At 61.5% G+C, this 20,113-nt stretch overlaps 1 protein-coding gene across 14 annotated transcripts in view; it reads right to left on the bottom strand.

The window, feature by feature from the left end:
* VAV2 (vav guanine nucleotide exchange factor 2) overlaps positions 1-13,420 on the bottom strand; it is a 177,980-nt gene extending 164,560 nt beyond the window's left edge. For all 14 annotated transcript variants that reach the window (XM_073806767.1, XM_073806768.1, XM_073806770.1 and 11 more), the window contains exon 1: positions 13,217-13,420. In XM_073806767.1, coding sequence (XP_073662868.1) covers positions 13,217-13,420 — 204 coding nt within the window. The remainder of the gene's footprint in view (positions 1-13,216) is intronic.
* Positions 13,421-20,113: the final 6,693 nt, after the last annotated feature.

Genomic DNA, 20,113 nt, shown 5'->3' with positions numbered 1-20,113 from the left:
CAAGCCACAGCTGCTGAGCCCGTGTGCCACAACTACTGAAGCCCGCGCACCTAGAGCCCGTGCTCCGCAGCAGGAGAAGCCACTACAACGAGAAGCCCGCGTCGCGCAACCAAGAGTAGCCCCCGCTCGCCGCAACTAGAGAAAGTCCGCACGCAGCGACGAAGACCCAACGCAGCCAAAAATAAATAAATACATAAATCTATTTTAAAAAAAAAAAGAAGAAAGAAACCAGCCCTTGCTACTGCCCATACACACAAGGGGCCCGGTCCATCTCCAGGCCCTCTGCCAACAGCGACTCAGATGAAAGCTCCCTGGGCTGTTTCCTAGAGCCGGATGACGGGAGTCATCATCTCCCACCCAGGATGAAGAGCCACCTTCCTTCAGCAGCTGCAGGCACCCCGCCAACGTCCCCCAGGGCTCACCACTCCAGGGCCTGCCCCAGCACTGCCCTCTGTGCCCGAGGCTGCTGCCCGGCCGGGGACCCAGGAGCGGTGACAGAAACCCCGGGTTCCCCTCCCTCGGGCCGTGCCCCTCGAGGACCATCTTGCCCCCAGCGCTCAGCGCCCACGGCAAGAAGCTGCTGGAGGAGGAGGGCCTCGGCCTCCATCCCTCCCTCCCTGGCCTCACTGGCTCACCTCCCGTCTCGGGGTCTGCTCCCCAGGGCCCAGCCTGAGACCCTTACACTGGGGGGTGGCAGGGGAGGGGGGCGTAAAATGGGCCGGACATCGGGCAGAGCCTGCCACTCACACGAGCTTGTTCAACTTTCAGAACAGTGTGGTGAGGACCCTTAACTGTCAACATCAGCACCTCCAGTTTACAGAGGAAGGAAAGCAAGTTCCCCAGCGTCACCCAACACATCAATGACAAACACCGAAGTCCAGGCTCTCACTTCCCTGTCCTGCCTGGAGTGGCCAGAGAAGACCATGCGGGCCTGACTCACCTGCCGGGCGCTGCGGGCCAGCACTTCTAAGAGCCCGTGAAAGTGTCTTAGATCGAAGACAATATTGAAATATTTAGATATTTAAATACACTATTCGTATATTTGCCTTTACACCAATGCAGGCATCAAATGTGACTTGATATTCCTTATGGAGGAAGAACACAGGGGCAGGTGTCCGGGCCACTGCAGTCCCAGGCCACAGAGCTGCTCGAATTCCTCATGCAGTTCTCCCAGTCTCACAAGGGCGGTACTACTTTTTTATTCCAGTAAAGTGCACATAGCGTAGGGAATTCCCTGGCGGTCCAGTGGTTAGGACTCAGTGCTTTCACTGCCACGGCCCGGGTTCAATCCCCGGTCGGGGAACTAAAAATCCCATGAGCTGCGTGGTGCAGACCATAAGAGAAAAAAAAAAAAAAAGTACACATAACATGAAATTTAGCATTCCCCATGTTGTGCAACCACCTCCACTATCTAGTTCCAGAACTTTCCATCACCCCTAACAGACCCCGTACGCGTTAGCAGTTGCTCCTCCCTTTTCCCTCCACCCCCCCGACAGCCACCGACCTGCTTTCTGCCTCCGTGGATTTGCCTGTCCTGGTCATTTCATAGAAATGGAATCGCGTAACGCTTGTCCCTTTGGGTCCGCCTTATTTCACTCAGCGTAACGTTTTCAAGGTTCATCCACGTTGCAGGATGTCAGTGCTGCGCTCCGTTTTATGGCTGATAACATCCCATTGTCTGGACAGACCACATGTTGTTTGTCCATCACCCGCTGAGGAAGACACTTTTTTTTTTTTTTTTGGAAGATACTATTTTTATCCCAGTCCTACAGAGGAGGAAACTGAGGCTCCGTGAAGGTCAAGCTCCAGGGCCCACAGTGGTCAGTGGCACAGCCAGGGCTCCAGCCCTTGGCCCTAACCACACAGACTGTGCCCAGACATCACAAGAGATGGGGGCGTCCGGTCCCTCTAAGCTAGGAACGCAGAGGCCCAGAGGGGAGGGGGAATGTGGCAGGTGGGAGGAGGCCCGGGGAAGCCAGAGAACCCGTCCATCTGCAGGCCCGGGTCACACCCCGCCGCCTTGCCTCCCGCCTACTTCCTTTGAGCCCTAGGGTGAAAAAAAACAAAACCGCTTCAGGCGGAGAGAGACCTCTGGCATCCAGATGGGTGCTCAGGTGCTCAGAATCCGTATGTGTGAGTAACCCGTCGTGTATAGAGGAAAACAGCTTGGATCTGAAAGGTTCCTTGTCTCTCCCAAAATGACTATTGGGTGTTTCTCTCTCCTGTCCCGGGAGCCAGATAAGCTGGGCGAGGCGGGGAGGAAAACACAGATGCCCAGTCTCTGCGGTGGAGGGTAGATTAAGGATGAGAGGAGCTTAAGGGCAAGGGAGGGAGGGTCTCAGGATGTGACTGTCATGAGCTTAAGGGACCAGAACCTTCCACCATCCCAGGGGTACCTGGAGGCAGGGCGTGAACAGACGAAACCTCTCCAGCTGCCCCGTGCACCAGGGACCGGGACCAGACACCCCTCATGCAGCTGAAAGGTGGGACAGTCCACGCTGCACCCACGACCACTGTCCCAGTGGGCACCTCCCCATTCCTGGAGGGGCACGGAGGCCAGGTGCGGAGCCCCGCCTCCCCTACCAGGCCAAACCTGGCAGAAACACTGCCGCCAACCAGAGCCAACCCCGAGGGGAGGAAAGCAAAACGTGGGCCTTGGACTCTGGGGTCAGGAAGGCCGGGGCGAGCCCAGGCCCAGCCTCTCGCAGCTGCGTGGCCCCGGCAGGTGGCTTAGCGACTCCGGGCCTCAGCTGCCAACAGGGCCGCGCTGGGCCCTCACCGCGGGGCTGGGGTCGTCCACGCGCTCAGCACGGTGCCTGCACCCCCTCCCCTGACGGCATCCTACGTTTGTGAGACAAATACGACCATCAAGCGAGTGTGGATGAAAGCTGGAAATGTGTGGACGGCACATTTAGGAGAGAGGCCGGGCAGAGGCAGGGCTGGGGTGGGGGGGTGAGGCACGTGGAGCAGAGGAACATCCGGAACCCGAAGCCGCCCACCTGCCAGGTGACTCCGGTCCTGGCGACGGCCCCCCAGCACCCCACCCTGCCGCCCTCCACATCCCGGGAGACACCTCTCCTGCCGCAGCCATGAAGCCCCCAGCAGAGAGGATGAACTTGGCAGGCGGCAGTGGGGCAGCATCTCAGAAAGTCCTCTGACAGCACAAGACAGAAAAGTGCCCCACACTCCACACAGACGACAACCTCGGGGGGGGGGGGTGTCTCGGGGGGGACTTGGGAGCGGGGCCCATCCCTGGAAAGGCCCAGAGGCTACCAAGCCCACGGAGGGATGTGAGGCCAGGCGGCCGGCAGCCGGGGCCCCCTGCCTGCCTGGACCAGCTCTCACCGGACACCATGTGCGCACGCTGCCTTTGAAACCAAAAGCACAAAACAGAACAAACCGACAGCAGCATTTACAGCCTGGAGTTTAAGTTGGCTCAGGGGAATGAGCAGTAGGTGTGTTAAAAAGAAGTGTTTTAGGGCTTCCCTGGTGGCGCAGTGGTTGAGAGTCCGCCTGCCGATGCAGGGGACACGGGTTCGTGCTCCGGTCCAGGAAGATCCCACATGCCGCGGAGCGGCTGGGCCCGTGAGCCATGGCCGCTGAGCCTGCGCGTCCAGAGCCTGTGCTCCGCAACGGGAGAGGCCACAGCAGTGAGAGGCCCGCGTACCGCAAAATAAATAAATAAATAAAAATAAGTGTTTTAATCCTTATATAAACTCTGCAGAGATGACAAACAATCCCCACAAGACTGAAATGTCGTGCGTTTCTAGCAACACTGAAGCTTCCAAAGGCAGGGAGCCTCGCTTGGGGGCCACCCCCGTTCCCCCATCCCGGCCGCTGGCGCCCACGGCACGGCCCTGCCCCCTCTGCAGCCGTCCATTGTTATTGCTGTTTACCATTTGGGTCCAGAAACCAAAACAGTCACAGCAGCCCCAGGATGCTGACCGGAGCGGCCCCGGAGAGCGCGGAGCCTCCGAGGACCAAGGACGCGGCGCGAGCAGAGGGCCGGGGGCCCCTCCCGGCCGAGGCCGAGCCCGAAGCCTCCCGGCTGAGCAGGGCACACGGTTCATCCCACACGCGCGGTGCTGGCGCCTGATCCGGCACTGAAGCAGGTCTGCAGGGCCCCTACCCTGACCTCTCTCCCGGGTCAAGCTCAGGGGCAGGTGCTAGGGGAGGGGCATCTACAGGGAGAAGCAGAGCCCCAGGCTTCAAAGGGCCGGGCCGCCCAGGGTGAGGGTGTGGAGGGGCGGGCAACACCCTCTGAGCACACATCACCTCCAGATGCTGGGCCGAGAGCTTTGGGTCCCCTCTGGCTGCTCTGTCTTCAGCCAACCCCCAGGAGGTGGCTGTCAGAAACCCCCTTTCACAGCAGAGGAAACAGGGGCCGGGGCACGGGCGGGGCACAGCACACAGCCCAGAAGTGGCGACCAGGATTTGAACCTGGGTCTGAGAGGGTACAGCGCTGCACCCCTCTCCACCCCAGGGACGCGTCGGCGGCCGCCCCACTGCCCAGCAGCACACGAGGCCAGGCGCAAGGTGGGAAGTGGGTCCAGGGCGGGGCGGTGCTGCCCCCAGACGGCTTGGCCAGAATGAGTGGCCCAGGACCCCCCGGTGGTGGAGGAGTGGACGCCACACAGCTATCGGGAATGGGACGGAGGATGTGTGTGGATGGGGCGGGAGGAGACAAGGATGCCACGCTCTGCGGCCCAGACTTGAAGCGGGAGCCACAGCTGCTCACAACCGGACGGTGCGGAGCTGGCCTGGCCCCGTGGCTGGGCCTCGGGCACACAAGGAACCCCCAGAGACCGCGGCCTCGGGCACCCGCCCCCCACCGCGGGGCTGAACTTCACTTACAGGCCACGCGCCCCATTCCAGCTCAGAGCTGAGACAGCACCCGAGGGGAGCGGGTGCAGGCAGCAGGCTGCAGAGGGGCCCCTCCGGCCCCTCCTCGGGAGCCTGCCTGGGCTTCCTGAGCCCAGCCACCAGCCTTCTGCCCGTGGTCTTTCTCTGCATCTTTCTCTCCATCTTAATGCTTCACGAATCCCTTATTCTGTCTCCCCTCCAGAAGGTCAGACACATGTCAGGGGTCTCTGCCTCTTCTGCCCAAGGCCCGTAGGCAGATGGGACTTTGAGTAAATGATGGAGCGACCCTCCCCCAGCCGCCTGGGAGCAGGTGAGGGGAAGGCCGAGCCAGCCAGCCCAGCCATGTCTGGACTCAGGCACTGCGTGGCCCCCAGCCTGCTCACCCACGGAGGACCGTGCCAAGGCTGCTTTGTGGGCGAAGGGAGGAGTGAAGCGAAGGGCACGCCAGGCTCCAAGAGACCCGGGCGGATTGGCGAGAGGCCTCGGCCCCCGTAGATGTGCGCCCCCAGGCCAGCCTGTCACCTCTCCATTGACGGGGGGCACGGCCGCCCAACCCAGTGCCTCACAGGGTCTCCCCAGGCCCAGGGGAGGCGCCCTGGCTGGGCTGCCAGGGAACAAAGTTTGTCAGGACAGGGCATGGCCAGGCAGCAGCGATCTGCCTGGGGGGCAGAGTGGGAACCCCCCCACCCCAGCTTCTGCCCCCACAGAGCCCCATCCCTGCAGCAACCACCCATCTCCAACCTTTAGTTACCTAAAGGCGTCCAGTTTTCACCAGCAGCTCAAGTGCCACCTCCTCCACGAAGCCCTCCGAGGTCTCTGCCCCCAGGGATCCAAACATCCGCACCTGCTGAGGACCAGCACAGCCCCGCACGGGACAGCAAGTCCCATCCCATCCAGCCCAGGAGCTCCTCGGAAGGAAGCGGCAGAGAGAGCGTGTGAGACCCCTTCCGGCAGGAGTCCCCGGTCACCCCCAGAGGAAGGGGCAGCGCTGCGGTCCATCAACCCTGGGCCCATCCACTCCTGGGCCAAGGATCCTCCGTCCTTCCCCTCCCCACTCCCCCTACCTGGGGCCGAGTGGGAGGGGCTTAGGGGCTAGGGAAGGAGGGAGAGGCAAGCCCTGGGCCCCCTGGCATCCCACGAGGCTCTGCAGCAGCTGGGCCGCCAGAGGCAAGGTGAGGCCAGGTGGACGGGGAAGGCAGCTGGCCCAAGAGGCAGGCAGCGAGCCGGGGCCAGGGTCCGGCCAGCAGGAGCAAGCCGGCCAGCCGGGCGTGGGGTGGGGGCGCAGTGTTCTGAGACTTCGCGGGCCTGGTGGGAGGCCCACGCAGGTGGCCACCGTCACCCCCTTTCCAGGCAGGGAGAGCGAGGCTCAGCCAGGCCGGTGACACGTCAGCACCAGGATCCTCACGGCAGCCGAGTGGCCGAGCGTGGCCCCCTCCACTGCCATCTCAGGCAGCTCGTCGGGCTGAGAGCACGGCCTCAGCCTCGCGCGCTCCGGGGCCGAGAGGAGGTCACCCCACGGGGCTCAGCACGCTTTCTGGCACCAGGGAAGTGGTGAGGACGCTTTGTTCCGTGGACCACTTCCTGTCTCAGGAGCCCATGCCAAGGGCTCTGGATACAAACGGAGACGCGATTGCCAAGCGCGATGGGAACAGGGAGGGGGGAGCCCCGGGGACCAGGACACCTTCGCAGGCCCCGGGAAGGGCTCTGAGCAGACAAGCGGCAGCGAACCGGCCCACTGCCTGGTTCCACCCAGCCTACAGGCTAAGAAAGGTGTTTACATTTTCAAATGGCTGGGGAGAAAGAGAACAGTATTTCGTGACATGTGGGAAATATATGCAATTCACGTGTCATTCTTCACGAATACATGTTGGTGCACAGCCCCTCGCTCGTTCACAGATCATCAGCGCGGCACAATGAGGGCCGAGGTGCGTACCCGCGACAGGACCGTCTGGCCCACGGGGCCTGAAACATCTACTGCCTGGCCCTCGACAGATAACGTCTGCCCACCCCTGCTCTGGGAGTGGGTGGTGGCTGCCGGCTGGGCGCCAGGGGAGAAGCAGTTGGATTCAAGGGGCAGTCGGGAGGGAGGTCCACCTGGCAGGGTCTCAGTGGTAGGGCTGCAGGGCGTCTGCCCTGTCCTGGGAAGATGCAGCCACAGACGTGGCCCGGACACGGGGACAGGAGGCAGGGGCTGGAGGGCACCGCCCTGCCGGGGAGGCGACATCCTCGGTCACGTGGACCTCATGGCAGCAACGGGCTGAGATGAGGCACCGGGGCGGGGGGGGGGTCACCTTGTGCCTCCTCACCTTGTCAGGCCCTGGGCCCACGCGCAGCAGGGCCCCCATTCCCGGCACGGAGACGCCCCATTTCCAGGGCCCAGACCACAGACAGATGAGGGCTGCCCCTCACGACGGACTCCCCACCCAACACAGCATTCTTCGCCGTTCCACCCCGGCAGCCCACACCAAAGCCAGGTTTCTGTCATCAGCACACGTGGCACAAAGAAACCACATTCCACCAACGCCAGCTTGCGCCCACCCATGACCTGGGCAGGCGATGCCCGACGGCCGTCCCTGCCAGCTCCAGACCCAACCTCGGACCCTGCCCCACCCAGCCCTGCCAGTGACCCTCCAGCCAGCAGGTCAGCGCTAAAGACGAGACCCCGGTCCACCGGCTTCTGCTCTCCCCTCCCCCAACCCCACCCCCTGCTGCACAAACTGGGTGCCACAAACCCTGCCGCTGGGAAATGCTAATATTCGGGAAATCAGCGTCTCTCAACCTTCTTGTCAGTATCACCCCCCCTAAGGAGCCTTTCCAGGCATTGTCTTAATCGCCCTCCCCGCATGAAATTTTAATACCACAGATGTCCTGTATATCTGTCCTGTACTGTTCTTTTCTCTGGGTACATCTGTGCTTGATGCATAAAAAGAATATGATTTCTTCACCCCCGCAGATCTGATTTCTGCCCCCTTGGTCACGGATTACATAAAATGTATTATTAGAATTAACATTACACAGTTCTTTTCACTTCTTCAATATGACCACCAGGAATCTTAAGAGACAGATGCAACCCACACATTTTCTACTTGACAGCACCGATACAGACAGAAGTACAAGTGTGGACACATGCAGCACACAGACGGGGACACACACACACACACACACACACACACGCCTGGGTTAACTCAGAGGTGCACACTGCCCAGGTCTCAGGGCTGAGACACCCCAGCACAGGTGCACCTACACCCAGATCCTGGTTTCTACATGTGCCTCTGCACTGCGGACCCGGAGCTCCTTCCACAAACGGCTGATTCCGGAGCTGGACAAAATAAAATACAAGATGAGCTCAGATATCTTGTGCCAGGAAGGAGACAGAGCTCACAAAATGATGGGAACGTGTCAAAAAGACACACGGAAGCAGCCTGAAGCAGTTGCCACTGGTCAGACCTGAGACCATCTGAGCATCAAAAGAGAGTGACGGTAACAGATGAGAATCTGTGGAATAGGATAGGAAGCCACAATCCACAGTGGTAGACGAAAAGAGGAAGAGAAGAGGGAGGGAGGGAGGGAGGACTGATCCTGTCACTGTCTCAAAGCACCTTCTCAAGAATATTCGTGACCTACAAGGGGGATTGGAGGGCCTTCGTGGCGCAGCCGTCCGGCAAACAGCGCCGGCGTCAAGCGATTACAGCCAACACCCCCAGCAAGGGGACGCTTGGAAACCACGTGCCACCTGCTAGACAGGATGCCAGGAGAAGGCAACGGTGTGCTCACTCCACCCTCTCCGGGTGCAAAGCCCGAATCCAACGCGAGGAAACGGCAGATGAACCCAAAGGGAGGGACATTCTGCAACAAAAGGGGCCTGTCGCCTTCAAAGGCATCCAGGTCGGGAAAATCAAGGTGAGGCGGAGGGGCCGCCCCAGCCCCCAGGTGGACCATTTGCTGAAATGGGCATTTGTGGAGACGCGCGCTGAAGCTCGAGGGGATTCCAAGGCGGCACCATCCCCACTGTTTTCCGGGTTCAGGTGGCTGCAGAGGGGACCTTCTTCTGTAGGAAACATGTGAGGGTGCAGGGCACCAACTTACTCTCGAGTTCACACTTAAAACGAAACCTGGGGCTTCCCTGGTGGCGCGGTGGTTAAGAATCCACCTGCCAGTGCAGGGGGCACGGGTTCCATCCCTGGTCCGGGAAGATTCCACATGCTGCGGAGCAACTAAGCCCGTGCGCCGCAACTACTGAGCCTGCGCTCTAGAGTCCGTGTGCCACAACTACTGAAGCCCGCGTGCCTGGAGCCTGTGCTCCGTAACGAGAGAAGCCACCACGATGAGCAGCCCTCGACAACTAGAGAAAGCCCGCGCACAGCCACGGAAGACTCAGAGCAGCCGATAAATAAATAAATAAATAAAATCTAAAAAAAAACCAAAAACAAAACTGACTTGAAAAGAAAAGGCGTCCTAGTTTCCGCTGGAATCGGCCTCCGTGTCCCTGCTCCCCGGCAGCCCAGGCATCACACCCCTTGGCCTCGGGAACCGCGTCCCCCTGCCTGCACTTGGGAGCTCTCAGGACACTTAAAGGCCACTTCCTCATCCACAGGCACCTCAACAACCTGTTGTGTGTCCTGCTCACCTGAAAGCATCTCAGAGCAGGGACTGGGCCCTTGCCTGGCAGCGCAGGGGCTCGCAATTATTCCTCGAAGGAAGGACCGGAATGACACGGCAGCAAAGGGAGGCCCGGCTCGGCGGGACCCGGAGACCCCTCGGGAGGGCTCACACCAGTCCGGAGGGGGAGGGATTCACCGTCCTGGGTTCAGGACAGTGAGCTACGAGCGTGGCTCCGAGGGACGCTTGTTTACTAAAGCAAAGTGTGCAAAACGCAGGGTTAGAGGTACATACCCGGTTCACGGGTGGGGGGCAGGTCAAGGGCCAGGCTCGCAACGCTTCAGGATGGGAGAAGAGTGAAATCAGAGGAGGCTTCCTAGAGGAGGCAGCCACTAGACTAGCTCCTACAGGAAGAACCAGGACAAAAGGAGGGGTAGTCTTCCAGCATGGGCCCGACACACGATGGACCCTGATGGAAAAGGCTTAGGGGAGGGGGGCGCAGGCTGGAACGTCGGCACAAGGCAGGGACGGGAAGGACTTGAAGCTGGAGGTGTGGGCATGGGGGAGCTCTCTCTGCCGTGTCCCTGCAGACGAGCTTCCCAGCCTTGTTCTACGGAGAGGAGGCCTGCCGGGGTGGGGGGGCAGGAGGCCGGGCGGGTGGTGCCCTAAAGATTCAGACTGCAGACCAAACGCAAGGGCCGTCTGCCGGCATCAGCAACCTCGGGACCTCGTAACTGAAGCTGTCCCAGACGCACGCGGTCTCCTATTAGGATCAGCAGATCTGGCCGCACCGAATTACTTTAATTAAACCCAACGTGGCTGCCAGGCATTTTGGATAAAAAAAAATAAAGCACACCCGACCAGATCCAGAAGGGCAGGACAAGGGGCAACTTGGATCTGCCTGTGAACCCTTCCTAGCACCTGGCTCTATACACAGCAGATGCTCGGTAAATGTGTGTGCCTGTTATGCGCCCTTGGGGCCAATAACCCAGCTGAGATCCACGCAGCAAACGGGAGGGGCACTCGACGCGCGATCCTTGGAAAACAGGATGTCACCGGTCACAGGAGAAGCCAGGGCGGCATTCTGGAACGAGGGGATGTCAGGCAAGGCCTCTGAGCTGGACGGGTCCACGTGAGGGCACAGAGTGACAGCAGGAAGATGGAAGGGCCCTGCCCACTCGCCAGCAAAGTGTCCAGATCCCCCAGGAAACAGGCACGCACTCCCCACCCCATCCATCCCATGGAAACAGACACACACCGTGAACACCCTGAGGAGCGGGCCAGGAGCATCCCTCAGAAACTCAGCGGGATGGCAGAGGGAAGGCTTCTGAAATACACGGTCCTGGAAGGGAGCCCTCAGTCCAGGGGTTAGTTTTACCACTTACTACCTGTGTGACGTGGGGTGAGTCGCTTCACCTCTCTGAGCTGTAGCTGTCTCATTCATGGAACAGGGGGGACATACGCCTCCCAGAATCATGACTCGCTCAGGGCAGGTGGGTAAGAAAAGGCAGCCGTGATTCTTCTCGTGATGCCACCACCACGGACCAGGAGGACCACGTCGTCTCCCCTCCTCCTTGGAGGGAAGCTCCCCAGACAGCAAAGAAAGCCACACAGACAGACCGCCATGTTCCTCTCCCCAGCCCTGCACGGCCATACATGGTCAAGAGAATTGTTTCTTTAATCGTGAATACACAGATGGGGCCATGCGCCTTAACCCAGCCATCCCTGTACCAGCAAGAGACACACAAAGATGGGTGTGACCAGCCCCACCCTCCGTAAGAGGACAGGCAGGGGAGACCAGCCCTCAGACACCAGGGGCCACACCTGCCCAGATAAGATCTCTAAGGTTCATCCAGGGCAGCACTAAGGATGTTCTCTACCCTCCCCTCACCGAGTCCTCACAACCTGGCTATGAGGCAGCCACTAGTACTGTCCTCATTACATAGATTGGGAAACTGAGGCCCCCAAAGCGGTCACTCCAGGGAAGTGACAGTGCCAGGTTTCAATAAGAGCACATGGCCATGAAGACACAGACACTCGCCCATCCGGGTCTCCCTACTGCCCAGCCCCCCGACACTCCTTCATCCGGGCTGGAGCAGGGGGGCTCAAGGAGGCTGTGCCGGGTCAGCGTTGCTGGCCCAAGGATGGCTCCAGGGACCCCAGGAAGCGCAGGGGCTGAGCCAGGCCACCTACCACAGCCAGCGCGCCCTCTCCCCCTTCCTGGCCAAACACAGCTGGGAGGGGCAGCTCCGGGACCCAGCCAACGCCCCCAGCCACTCCCGGCCGTGCCCTGGGCCCCAGGCTCTCTACCAGTCAGCCAGGAGCCAGCAAGCCTGGGCAGCCCCTGCAGTTCACAGCCAGAGGCAGACACTCCCGCTCAAGCCCCAGCTCTGCCCTCAGCGGCTCCAACACCCTCAGTTCCCCCAGCTGCAAAATGGGGTAAGTATGTCCCAGCCCCCGGGGGGTGAGGGCAGAGGAGAGGACTGGATCTGAGGGCACCCGGCCCCGGGAACTCGGGCTACTTAGCACTGAGAGGGCCCAGAATAGTTCTGGCTTCAGTGGGACCTGGGGACCAGACGGCAGGCCAGGGCTCCCTCCCTGGGCCGTCCGCTTCCCGTGGAGTGGGAGGGTGGCCCCCTGCCCCCGTCCCCTCAAGACTCTTCTTGGTCAGCGGCCACCCCCATCCTCCCTGAAGAGGGGGAATGCCCCCATCTCCTTGGAAATGCGGTCACAGCCAAAGGGCAGAGACCACGCAGTCCAGCCTGGAAAAGCAGTGACTCACTCCATCCTCCTCCCCCCAGCCCGTTTCAGCTGTCACTGGCTTGTGAAGGCCAGAGGGTCACAGAAGAAGGGGCTGTGGGGTGAGCAGGAAGGTTGCTCCTGGGCAGTGCTGGCCAGACCTGGGGTGGCCCCTGGCCCCGCTGGGCACCCGGGGCCCCTTCAGAGGTGCTGGGGTGGGGGTCGCGGAACCCGGGGTGGGGGCAGGACAGCAGCCTCCACTCTGCTTAAGTCTTCGCCAAGTTCCCTCTAAGGGGCCACGAAAGGCAGCGCCCGCCGGCCAAGCAGACATTTTCCTGCCCGCCCGGCAGCCACATGCGCGTCGGCCGCGACAAAGGCCACACTGGAGGGTACCGGGAAGCATGAGGGGCTCCTGTTCCCACCAAGTCGCGCGACCCTGGGGGACTGGCGCTGCTTGCCACCCCCCCAAAGGGTTCGGGAGGAGGCTGAGGCCGGCGAGGGGGCGGTGCCCCCAGCCCAGGGCTCCCGGCTCCCCGCCCCGCCGGGCCCCTCCCGCCGCGCCCCGAGCCCCTGTCTTCCAGGGCGTCCAGCCACCAGGCGCGAAGCCAGGGACCTTACACCTGACGAGGCCACCGGCTCGGCGGGATCCTGGGGTCGGCGGCGGGGCGGGGGGGGGGGGCACTCGCTGCTTCCCGGGGCCCAGGCCCGGGAGAGGGGGCGGCAGTGGTGAGCGCCCCGCCGGGGTTCGAGCGCCCCTCACCCCGGGAGGCGCAGGCCCAGCAGCGGGTGCTCCCAGGCAGGGCCCGGAGGCGGCGGAGGCGCAGCCCAGGCTTGGGGCACTTTGCCAACTTCGTGCCTCCCGGGGTCGCCCCTCGGAGGAGCCGGATCCGAGGCCCGGGGCGCGCCGCCGCTCCGCTCACCGTCCCGCCGCCTGCCGACGTCCCCGAGCCCGCCGCTCTGACCGGGGTCCCGGGACCGCAAACCAGGGCCCCTCCCGGCGCGCCCGGACCCTCACCTGGGACATCTGCGGCCGGAAGTTGACGTCCTTGAGGTCGATGGAGCCGGGGGAGAGGTTGTGCAGCAGCTGGCACAGGAGGACGCCGTCCCGCAGCGCCTGGGCCAGGTCGAAGACCACGGCCGAGGGCCACACGACCCGGTGGTTGGGCGGCAGGACCTTGCAGTCGATGAGCCAGCGGCCGCACTGCCGCCACTGCTCCATGGCGCCCGCCGCTCGCTGGGCCGGCCGGCTCAGGGCAGCGCTCCGGCCGAAGTGCAGCGGCCGCGGGGCATCCCGCCCGCCCGCGCGGGGCTCGGCGGCCGGGGCGGGGCTTCGCGCGGGCGGCCCCGGGTCTCCGCTGCGCCGCCGCGCGTCCCTCCTCTTCCTCCTCCGGCTCCTAGCGCGCCGCAGCTCCCGCCCACGTGCGGCCGTGGGGCAGCCGCCGGGCAGCGCGTCGGACCCCCGCTTCACACACACAAGTCCCCCCGGGCCCCGGGCCGGCCTCCGCGCAGCCCGCCACCGCAGCGCCCCGCGATCCGCCCCGCCGGGCGCCGCATTCTGCGCTCGGGGCGCTCCGCGGCCGCCGAAGCTTCTGCCCCGCCCGAGACAAAGGCCCGGCGGGTCGCCTGCTCCGCGCGTCCGGGGCCTGGGCCGCCCTCGCCGCCGCCGCCGCTTTGTTCGCCCCGCCTTCGCGCTCAGCGCTCCACGCCCGGGGCTCCGACTCCGCGGCTCCGCAGCTCCAGGGCGCGGGGGGCGCGGGGGCGCGGCCACTGGCGGGGTGGGGGCGGGGCCGGCGCGCTCGCCTGGCACCGCCCCCGCCCGACCCCCCCCCACTTCCTGCCCGGCTGCCGCTCACAAAAGTTGCAGAGGGCGGGGGTTGCGGCGCGGCCGGAGCCCGGGGTCCGCCGACTTCTGCGAGGGGCACCAAGATTTTGAGGAAGCTCTGCGCCCGGGGCGCGCGACCTCGCCTGTGGAGTGATGGTCGGTCGTTGTTTCTGCGTCTCTCCTGCGTCTCAGGAGGAGCTCAGGAGGTGGCCCCTGTCGCTCTGGGGGGCCTCCGCACGGTCCTTCGGGAAGGACAGACCCTGGAGGGGGCACCGACTGCGCGGAGTCGTCCCGCGCCCTCTCGGTCCACCAATTGGTCCCCACGGGAGAACTCGAGGCGGGAGGCACCCGGGCCGGGGACTCGCCCAGATCCCCTGCCTATCCTGTGCGCTGGCTAGGGACCCGCAGGAAGCCCCCCGACCTCGCACAAAGGCCGGGATTCGCCTGTTTTGAAACCCAGAGGCCTGCCACTCGCAGCTGCCCAGAGGGCAAATCCTGGCGTCCGAGATGGAAGATGTGACATAAGTTAAGTGGGAGAGAGGGAAAGAGATGCGGCCAGACCCGGCCCTGGGTAGCGCCCGCCGCCATGCTGGCTGCGGGGTCTACTGACCGAGCCTTGAACTCCTTCCTGGGCCACGCCCTCCGGGAGGGGGTGGGCAGTGTTCTCTGGCCTGTGACAGTGGGAGGGCTTCTAGAACATAAAGAGCCCATCTGGCGACGAAATGATACGGGTCCTGGCTCAGCTGTTAGGAGCCCTGGGCTCTCAGCCGGGTGACCCTAGGCAAGTCTGATCCCCCCTCTAAGACTGGCTCAGTCATGGGGTGAGCCTGGGGGTGACCAGTCTCTGAGCAGCCCCACACACTTGGGTTGAACCCTGGGGCAGCACCCGGCAGCCGCCCCTATGGCCCAGTTCCCCCCTTCCTTTGGCATTCCTGGGGCAGGAGCCAGAGCAGGGTGACACCCCTACCTCATTGCGAGCCCAGTGAGGGTCCCCTGAGCCCTCTGTTCTGGGCAGTGGCCTCTGCAGAGAGTCAGGCTGGCCCCTTCCCAAACTGAAGAGGAAGCATGGGGACCCAGGCAAGGTTCTGGCCCACAGAGAGGAGCGGAGGAGGGGGCTGGGCTCCCAGGGCACACCCCAGACTCTGGCAGGAGTAAAATCAGGCCAAGTGACTGGTGAGCTCCAAGTTCCTGTCCAGGCATCCTTCCTCCGAGGAAACGGGTGCGGCACCTTCTTGAACACGGACAGGAAGGAGCCTGCCTCAGACGGGTGAGATCGAGCCTGCCTTGCCCGAGACAAAAGGAGATGACCCCGCGGCAGCAGGCGGCTTCTTCTAGCATCACCCCGAGAAATCACAAAGCGGGGGACAGAGCCTGACTCCCGGCGCCTCCAGCCGCCCCCGGCCCCAGAACCTGCACAGGACCCCCCCCCCCACCCTCTCTGTAGAATGGGGAGTGCCCCATCCCGTCAGAATCGCTGGTGAGGACTGAACAGAAGTAATCATCCAGGTGCTTTGCACAGTGCTTGGGGCAGAATGGGGCACACTATTCGTGTCCTCACTGTTCTTGGCCTTTTTGCCTGGACAGGGAACCAACCTAGAGGATGAGCCCGGGCTGGGACGCAGGCAGCCAGCCACCCTCCAGCCATCAGCACCGATGATCGTCTGCTGCCCCCTGGTGGGTGCAGAGGGCACTGTCACCACCTGGCTGCCCCTTGGCGGGACGCTGCCCAGCGGCAGGAAGATCAGGTTTGGCCTGGAGAATAGCCAAGTCAGGAGACGCAGGCCTCACTGCTGTGTGTTAGCCAATCGCAACACCTTCCTGACCCCCAGTGTCCTACTGGGGACACTGGCCCACCTGTGTACCTCACAGGGTTGGGGGAGGCTCCGCAGGGTGGCTGGGTGTGAGTGAATGAATGACTGCATGAATGCAACCTGATAGGAAGCCTCCTCCAAACACTTGGCGTGGGTGTCGTGAGCAGGTGCGGAGTCCACGTCTTCTCAGACTCAGAGCCGTTTGCCGGGACCGCCCACGGCACACCTCCAGGGGGACGCAATTCCCATCACATTCTATAGAGGTGGCACCCTGGAGAGGAGCCCGCAGGCCACAAGTGAACGGTACCCTCTGGGGGTTGCCTCTCAGCGTGGCCCCCCTTTAGCGCCGTGAGTGAGAAAGGCCCACACGAAGCACTGGGACAGCCCGCAGGAGAGGCGGGAAGCTGGGCGTCCCAGTTCAGTGGCGTGGATGAAACCCTTGGGGCAGGAAGTCACCTACCCCAAAGTAAGGGAGGAGGGTCACGGGCCCCTGCTTACTGGGCCCCTCAGCCTCCCCCTGCGCCACCCTTGCCCCCTTCAGTCTGTCCTCTGCAGCCAGCAAGGCCCCAGTGAAACCTTGGTGAGGCCCTGCCACCCTCCTGCCCAGACGGGGGGCCCTTCGTGGCTTCCCCCTCACCAGAGATAAAATCAAATCTCATCGCTTGCAGGTCCCATGTGGCGCGTCCCCTCCCCGGATGACGTCATTCCCACAGCCCTCCGGCCACGCCCAGCGGCGCCCCCACCTCAGGGCCTTTTGCACCTGCCACCCCTCTGCCTGGGATTCTTGCCCAGATGGCCACATGGCTCACACCCTCACTTCCTCTGCTGACCCTCTCCCGCTATGAGACTCCTTCTTCTCTGCAGTTTCCGCCACGGTGTCTGTTGCTCGGTCGCATCCCTCTAGATTGTCAGCTCTGTGGCAGCAGGGGCCATCTCTGTCCTGTCCCCAGTTCACTCCCAGCACTGCAAACTGGGCTCAGCCCCTGGTAGGTAGTCGAAAAAGAGTCGTTAAATGAAACACCAAATAAGGGCCTCCCTGGCAGGCCAGTGGTTAGGACTCCGAGCTCTCACTGTGGGGGACACGGGTTCAATCCCTGGTCCAGGAACTAAGATCCCGCGAGCCGCGTGGCGCCGCCGAAAGAAACAAAAATTCAAATGCGAAATAAATAAACCAACAGGTCAGCAAAGCACTGCAGCTACGACTTGAAAATCCAGTTCTCTGCGTTCGTAGAAGTCACAGAAATGGGTAAAACTGATACAAAGGTTTAAAAACTAGGCTGTGCCATCTGTTGATTTGTAGCATATCTCACCATTGTTATATGAATCTATAACGTTACACCCTGTGAGATTTGCACTGACTTAGCATATTATTCTAACTATTCACGACTAATAGCCACTCCCATTTCTTAAGTGCTGCGTGGCTCGCCTCAGGGCTTTGTATGTGTCGCCTGGCCTCCGTTAAGCCTCACGGTGAGAGTAAGAGTCATTGCCCTGGGCGGTTAAACACAGAAGCCGAGCACGCTGGGAACTGCCCAGCATCACCCAGCGAGGTGCAAAGGAGCCTCCCCGGCACCTGCTCACGCACCCAAATCTCGCTGTTGCAAAGGGTTTCCATGCCTGGAACCGAGAGCTGTCGGTCGACATGCTGGTTTGGGTGGACAGGAGACCAAGGAGACGGGAAAATGCTGTGGTGTCTAGAACACGGAGATCCTGACTCAGCACGTAGATCCTGAATTCAACAGCCTTCAAAGGCCAGCACGCACACACCCACTGCAGAAGTGGGTGCGAGCACGGCCAGCAGCAGCAGAGCTGGCTGGGAAGGGGCTGATGGGGACGCAGCCTGTCTGCGTCTGAGCTGAAGGAGGACAGGGTGTGGAAGTGCCGCCACCGGCCTCGAGCTCCTGGAAGCCTGGTGGCTGCAGGGTCCCGGCGGGCCCCAAAGGAGGCCTTTGGAGGGAGGTCGGCCGACAGGCTGCGGCCGCTTCGTGGGAGCCGCCCCGCTTCTGCCTCGCAGGGAATGACCGTCCAGCTCCAGGCCATGCGCGTTGCTATTCTGTTGTCAGGAGATGGTCACGGAGCTTGAGGACCGGCCGACGTTAGGCGTTGGGCAGAGGCAGGGTTGGAGCCCTCGTCTGAATCCTAAGTCTGTCTCCTGCGATGCCTCCTGCTGGGGACTTTGCTTCTTCTGGCTGGAGGCTTCTCTGCCCATCCAAACACCCCAGACCGGTCCTTTCCTCACAGGCCTCCTCTGATGACCAGGTTTCCCCCAGAATGCCAAGGGCTGCTGCGAGGTCTCGCTGCTTCCTCGCAACAGGGCCCTGATTCCATAGCCAGGGACTCAGGGACGTGCTGGGAGCTTCTCCTGCAAAGGCCCTCCCCCGAAGCTGCAGTCCACCCATCCCTCCCACATCGCTCTGTCCATCCCTCCTTTATCCTTCCACCCATCCCTCCATCCCTCCACCCGTCCAACCCACCCATCCCTCCTGCATCCCCCCCCCCCAGAATGCATTTACTAAGCACAGGCCTTGTTCTTGGGGTAGGGGAAGTGAAAGTTTTGACTCTTCCCAACGTGACTGGGTGAAGGACTTATTCTCATGTCCAAACCGCGTGAACACACACATTTTGCAAATTCCATTTGTAGCTGCATCATGCCAGTTCAGCTGTCACGATTTCCTGGGAAACCATAGGTGTAGAAAAAGGCCTCTGGCCCGCCGTGGAGTCAGATTACACCCCACTGAACTGCTGGGTGTGGGCTTTTTACGTTTTGTTTGAAAAGGCAAAATGCAGACTTTTCACTGCTTGTGCTTCGACTTTCAAAATTAAGTCAAATGCCATGGTCCATGGATTGTACCCCTGACTGTGACCTCTGACCTCTCACCTCCAGTGGGGCTTGTCGTGGTACCTCCTACCCCCCCTGGTTCCGGGCAGCTTCCCCGGAGTCCTGTTCGGGGCTTGGGTCTCTTCGAGAGGCGCCTGTGAGGTCAGGGTGCAGGGTTACTTAAGGCTCTAAGGAGGGGGGAGGGCCTCCAGGACTTAATTCATTTGTGGGCGTGAGGCTGAGAAGCCGGTATTTGGGGGCAGATCCCAGATTTCTGCAGGAGCCCCATCACTGTGACCCCAGCAGGCCACCTCAGCGAAGGTCAGAGGGGGGCGTCCAGTCTGGCCGAGGGAAGCCCCATGCGGCTGGTTGTACATTACGGGACCCAAGGGGTGGCCCGGGTGCCGCTGCCGTTGAAGGTGGTCCTGGGCCGGCTCAGCCTTGACATTGGCTGCCAGGAGCTCGGGCTGTCATTGAAAGGAGGAAGCACACCGTGGTATTCAGAACACAGAGCCGTGGAGAGCCCTGGTCAGGGCAGGTCTGCCCCTGCCCTTCCTGGTGTTCAATACGGCCCTTGACCTGGGCAGGAGGGAGCCCTCCTGGGGCAGTAAGTCAGCACAGTCAAGGGAGTGTGACCCTGCTAGACCCTGCTTCTGCACCCCAGCACGAGTGCTCTGAATCCTAGAATGTGCCCATCACCCCAAAAAGACACCCCATGCCCCACAGCTGCCATTCCAACACCCTGCCCACGCCAGAGCTGGTAACCGCTAATCTACTTTCAGTGTCCATGGCTTTGCCTGTCCTGGACATTTCATATCAATGGAATCATGTAATGCATGGCCTTCTTTCACTCAGCATAATCCCAAGGTTCACTCGTGTCTATCAGTGAGTACTATATTCCTTTTTATGGCTGAAGGATAGCTCCTTGTAGGTGGAATCCATTTTAATAATTCATTTTATTTGAATCCACTATATCTCATGTAACCAACCTGAAAACATATTAACGATACATTTTGCAGTTTACTTTTCATGCTAAAGTCTTCAAAATCCAGTGTGTATTTTACACCCCCAGCACATTTCAGCAGGAGCACTAAACTGTCATCAGAAACGTTTGATCTGTATTTAAAGTTCAGAAAATGTATCCTTGAAAAAATACATTCATGTACCCAAGTTGTTTCAAATATACTTGAAAGTTTGCCAAAAACTGAATTGGGTATCCGATTTTACGTGAATTAAAATTAAATGCAATTAAAAGTTTGGCTCCTCTGTCAGACGAACCGCATTCAAGACTTCAGAAGCCACACGTGGCTCGTGGCTGCAGTCACGCTGGGCAGCGTGGGGTCTGTCTGAAGCCTGGCCCCGCTCCCCGAGGTGTGACATTGCAGAAAGCACACGTCCTCTTGTCTTCTCACCTGTGAATTCATGAGACCTGCCTCCCCATGGCGGGGGTTCCCTGGGATC

Source organism: Tursiops truncatus, chromosome 6, assembly GCF_011762595.2.
Source record: "Tursiops truncatus isolate mTurTru1 chromosome 6, mTurTru1.mat.Y, whole genome shotgun sequence".
Lineage (NCBI taxonomy): Eukaryota > Metazoa > Chordata > Mammalia > Artiodactyla > Delphinidae > Tursiops > Tursiops truncatus.
This window is presented reverse-complemented; position numbering and strand designations above follow the sequence as displayed.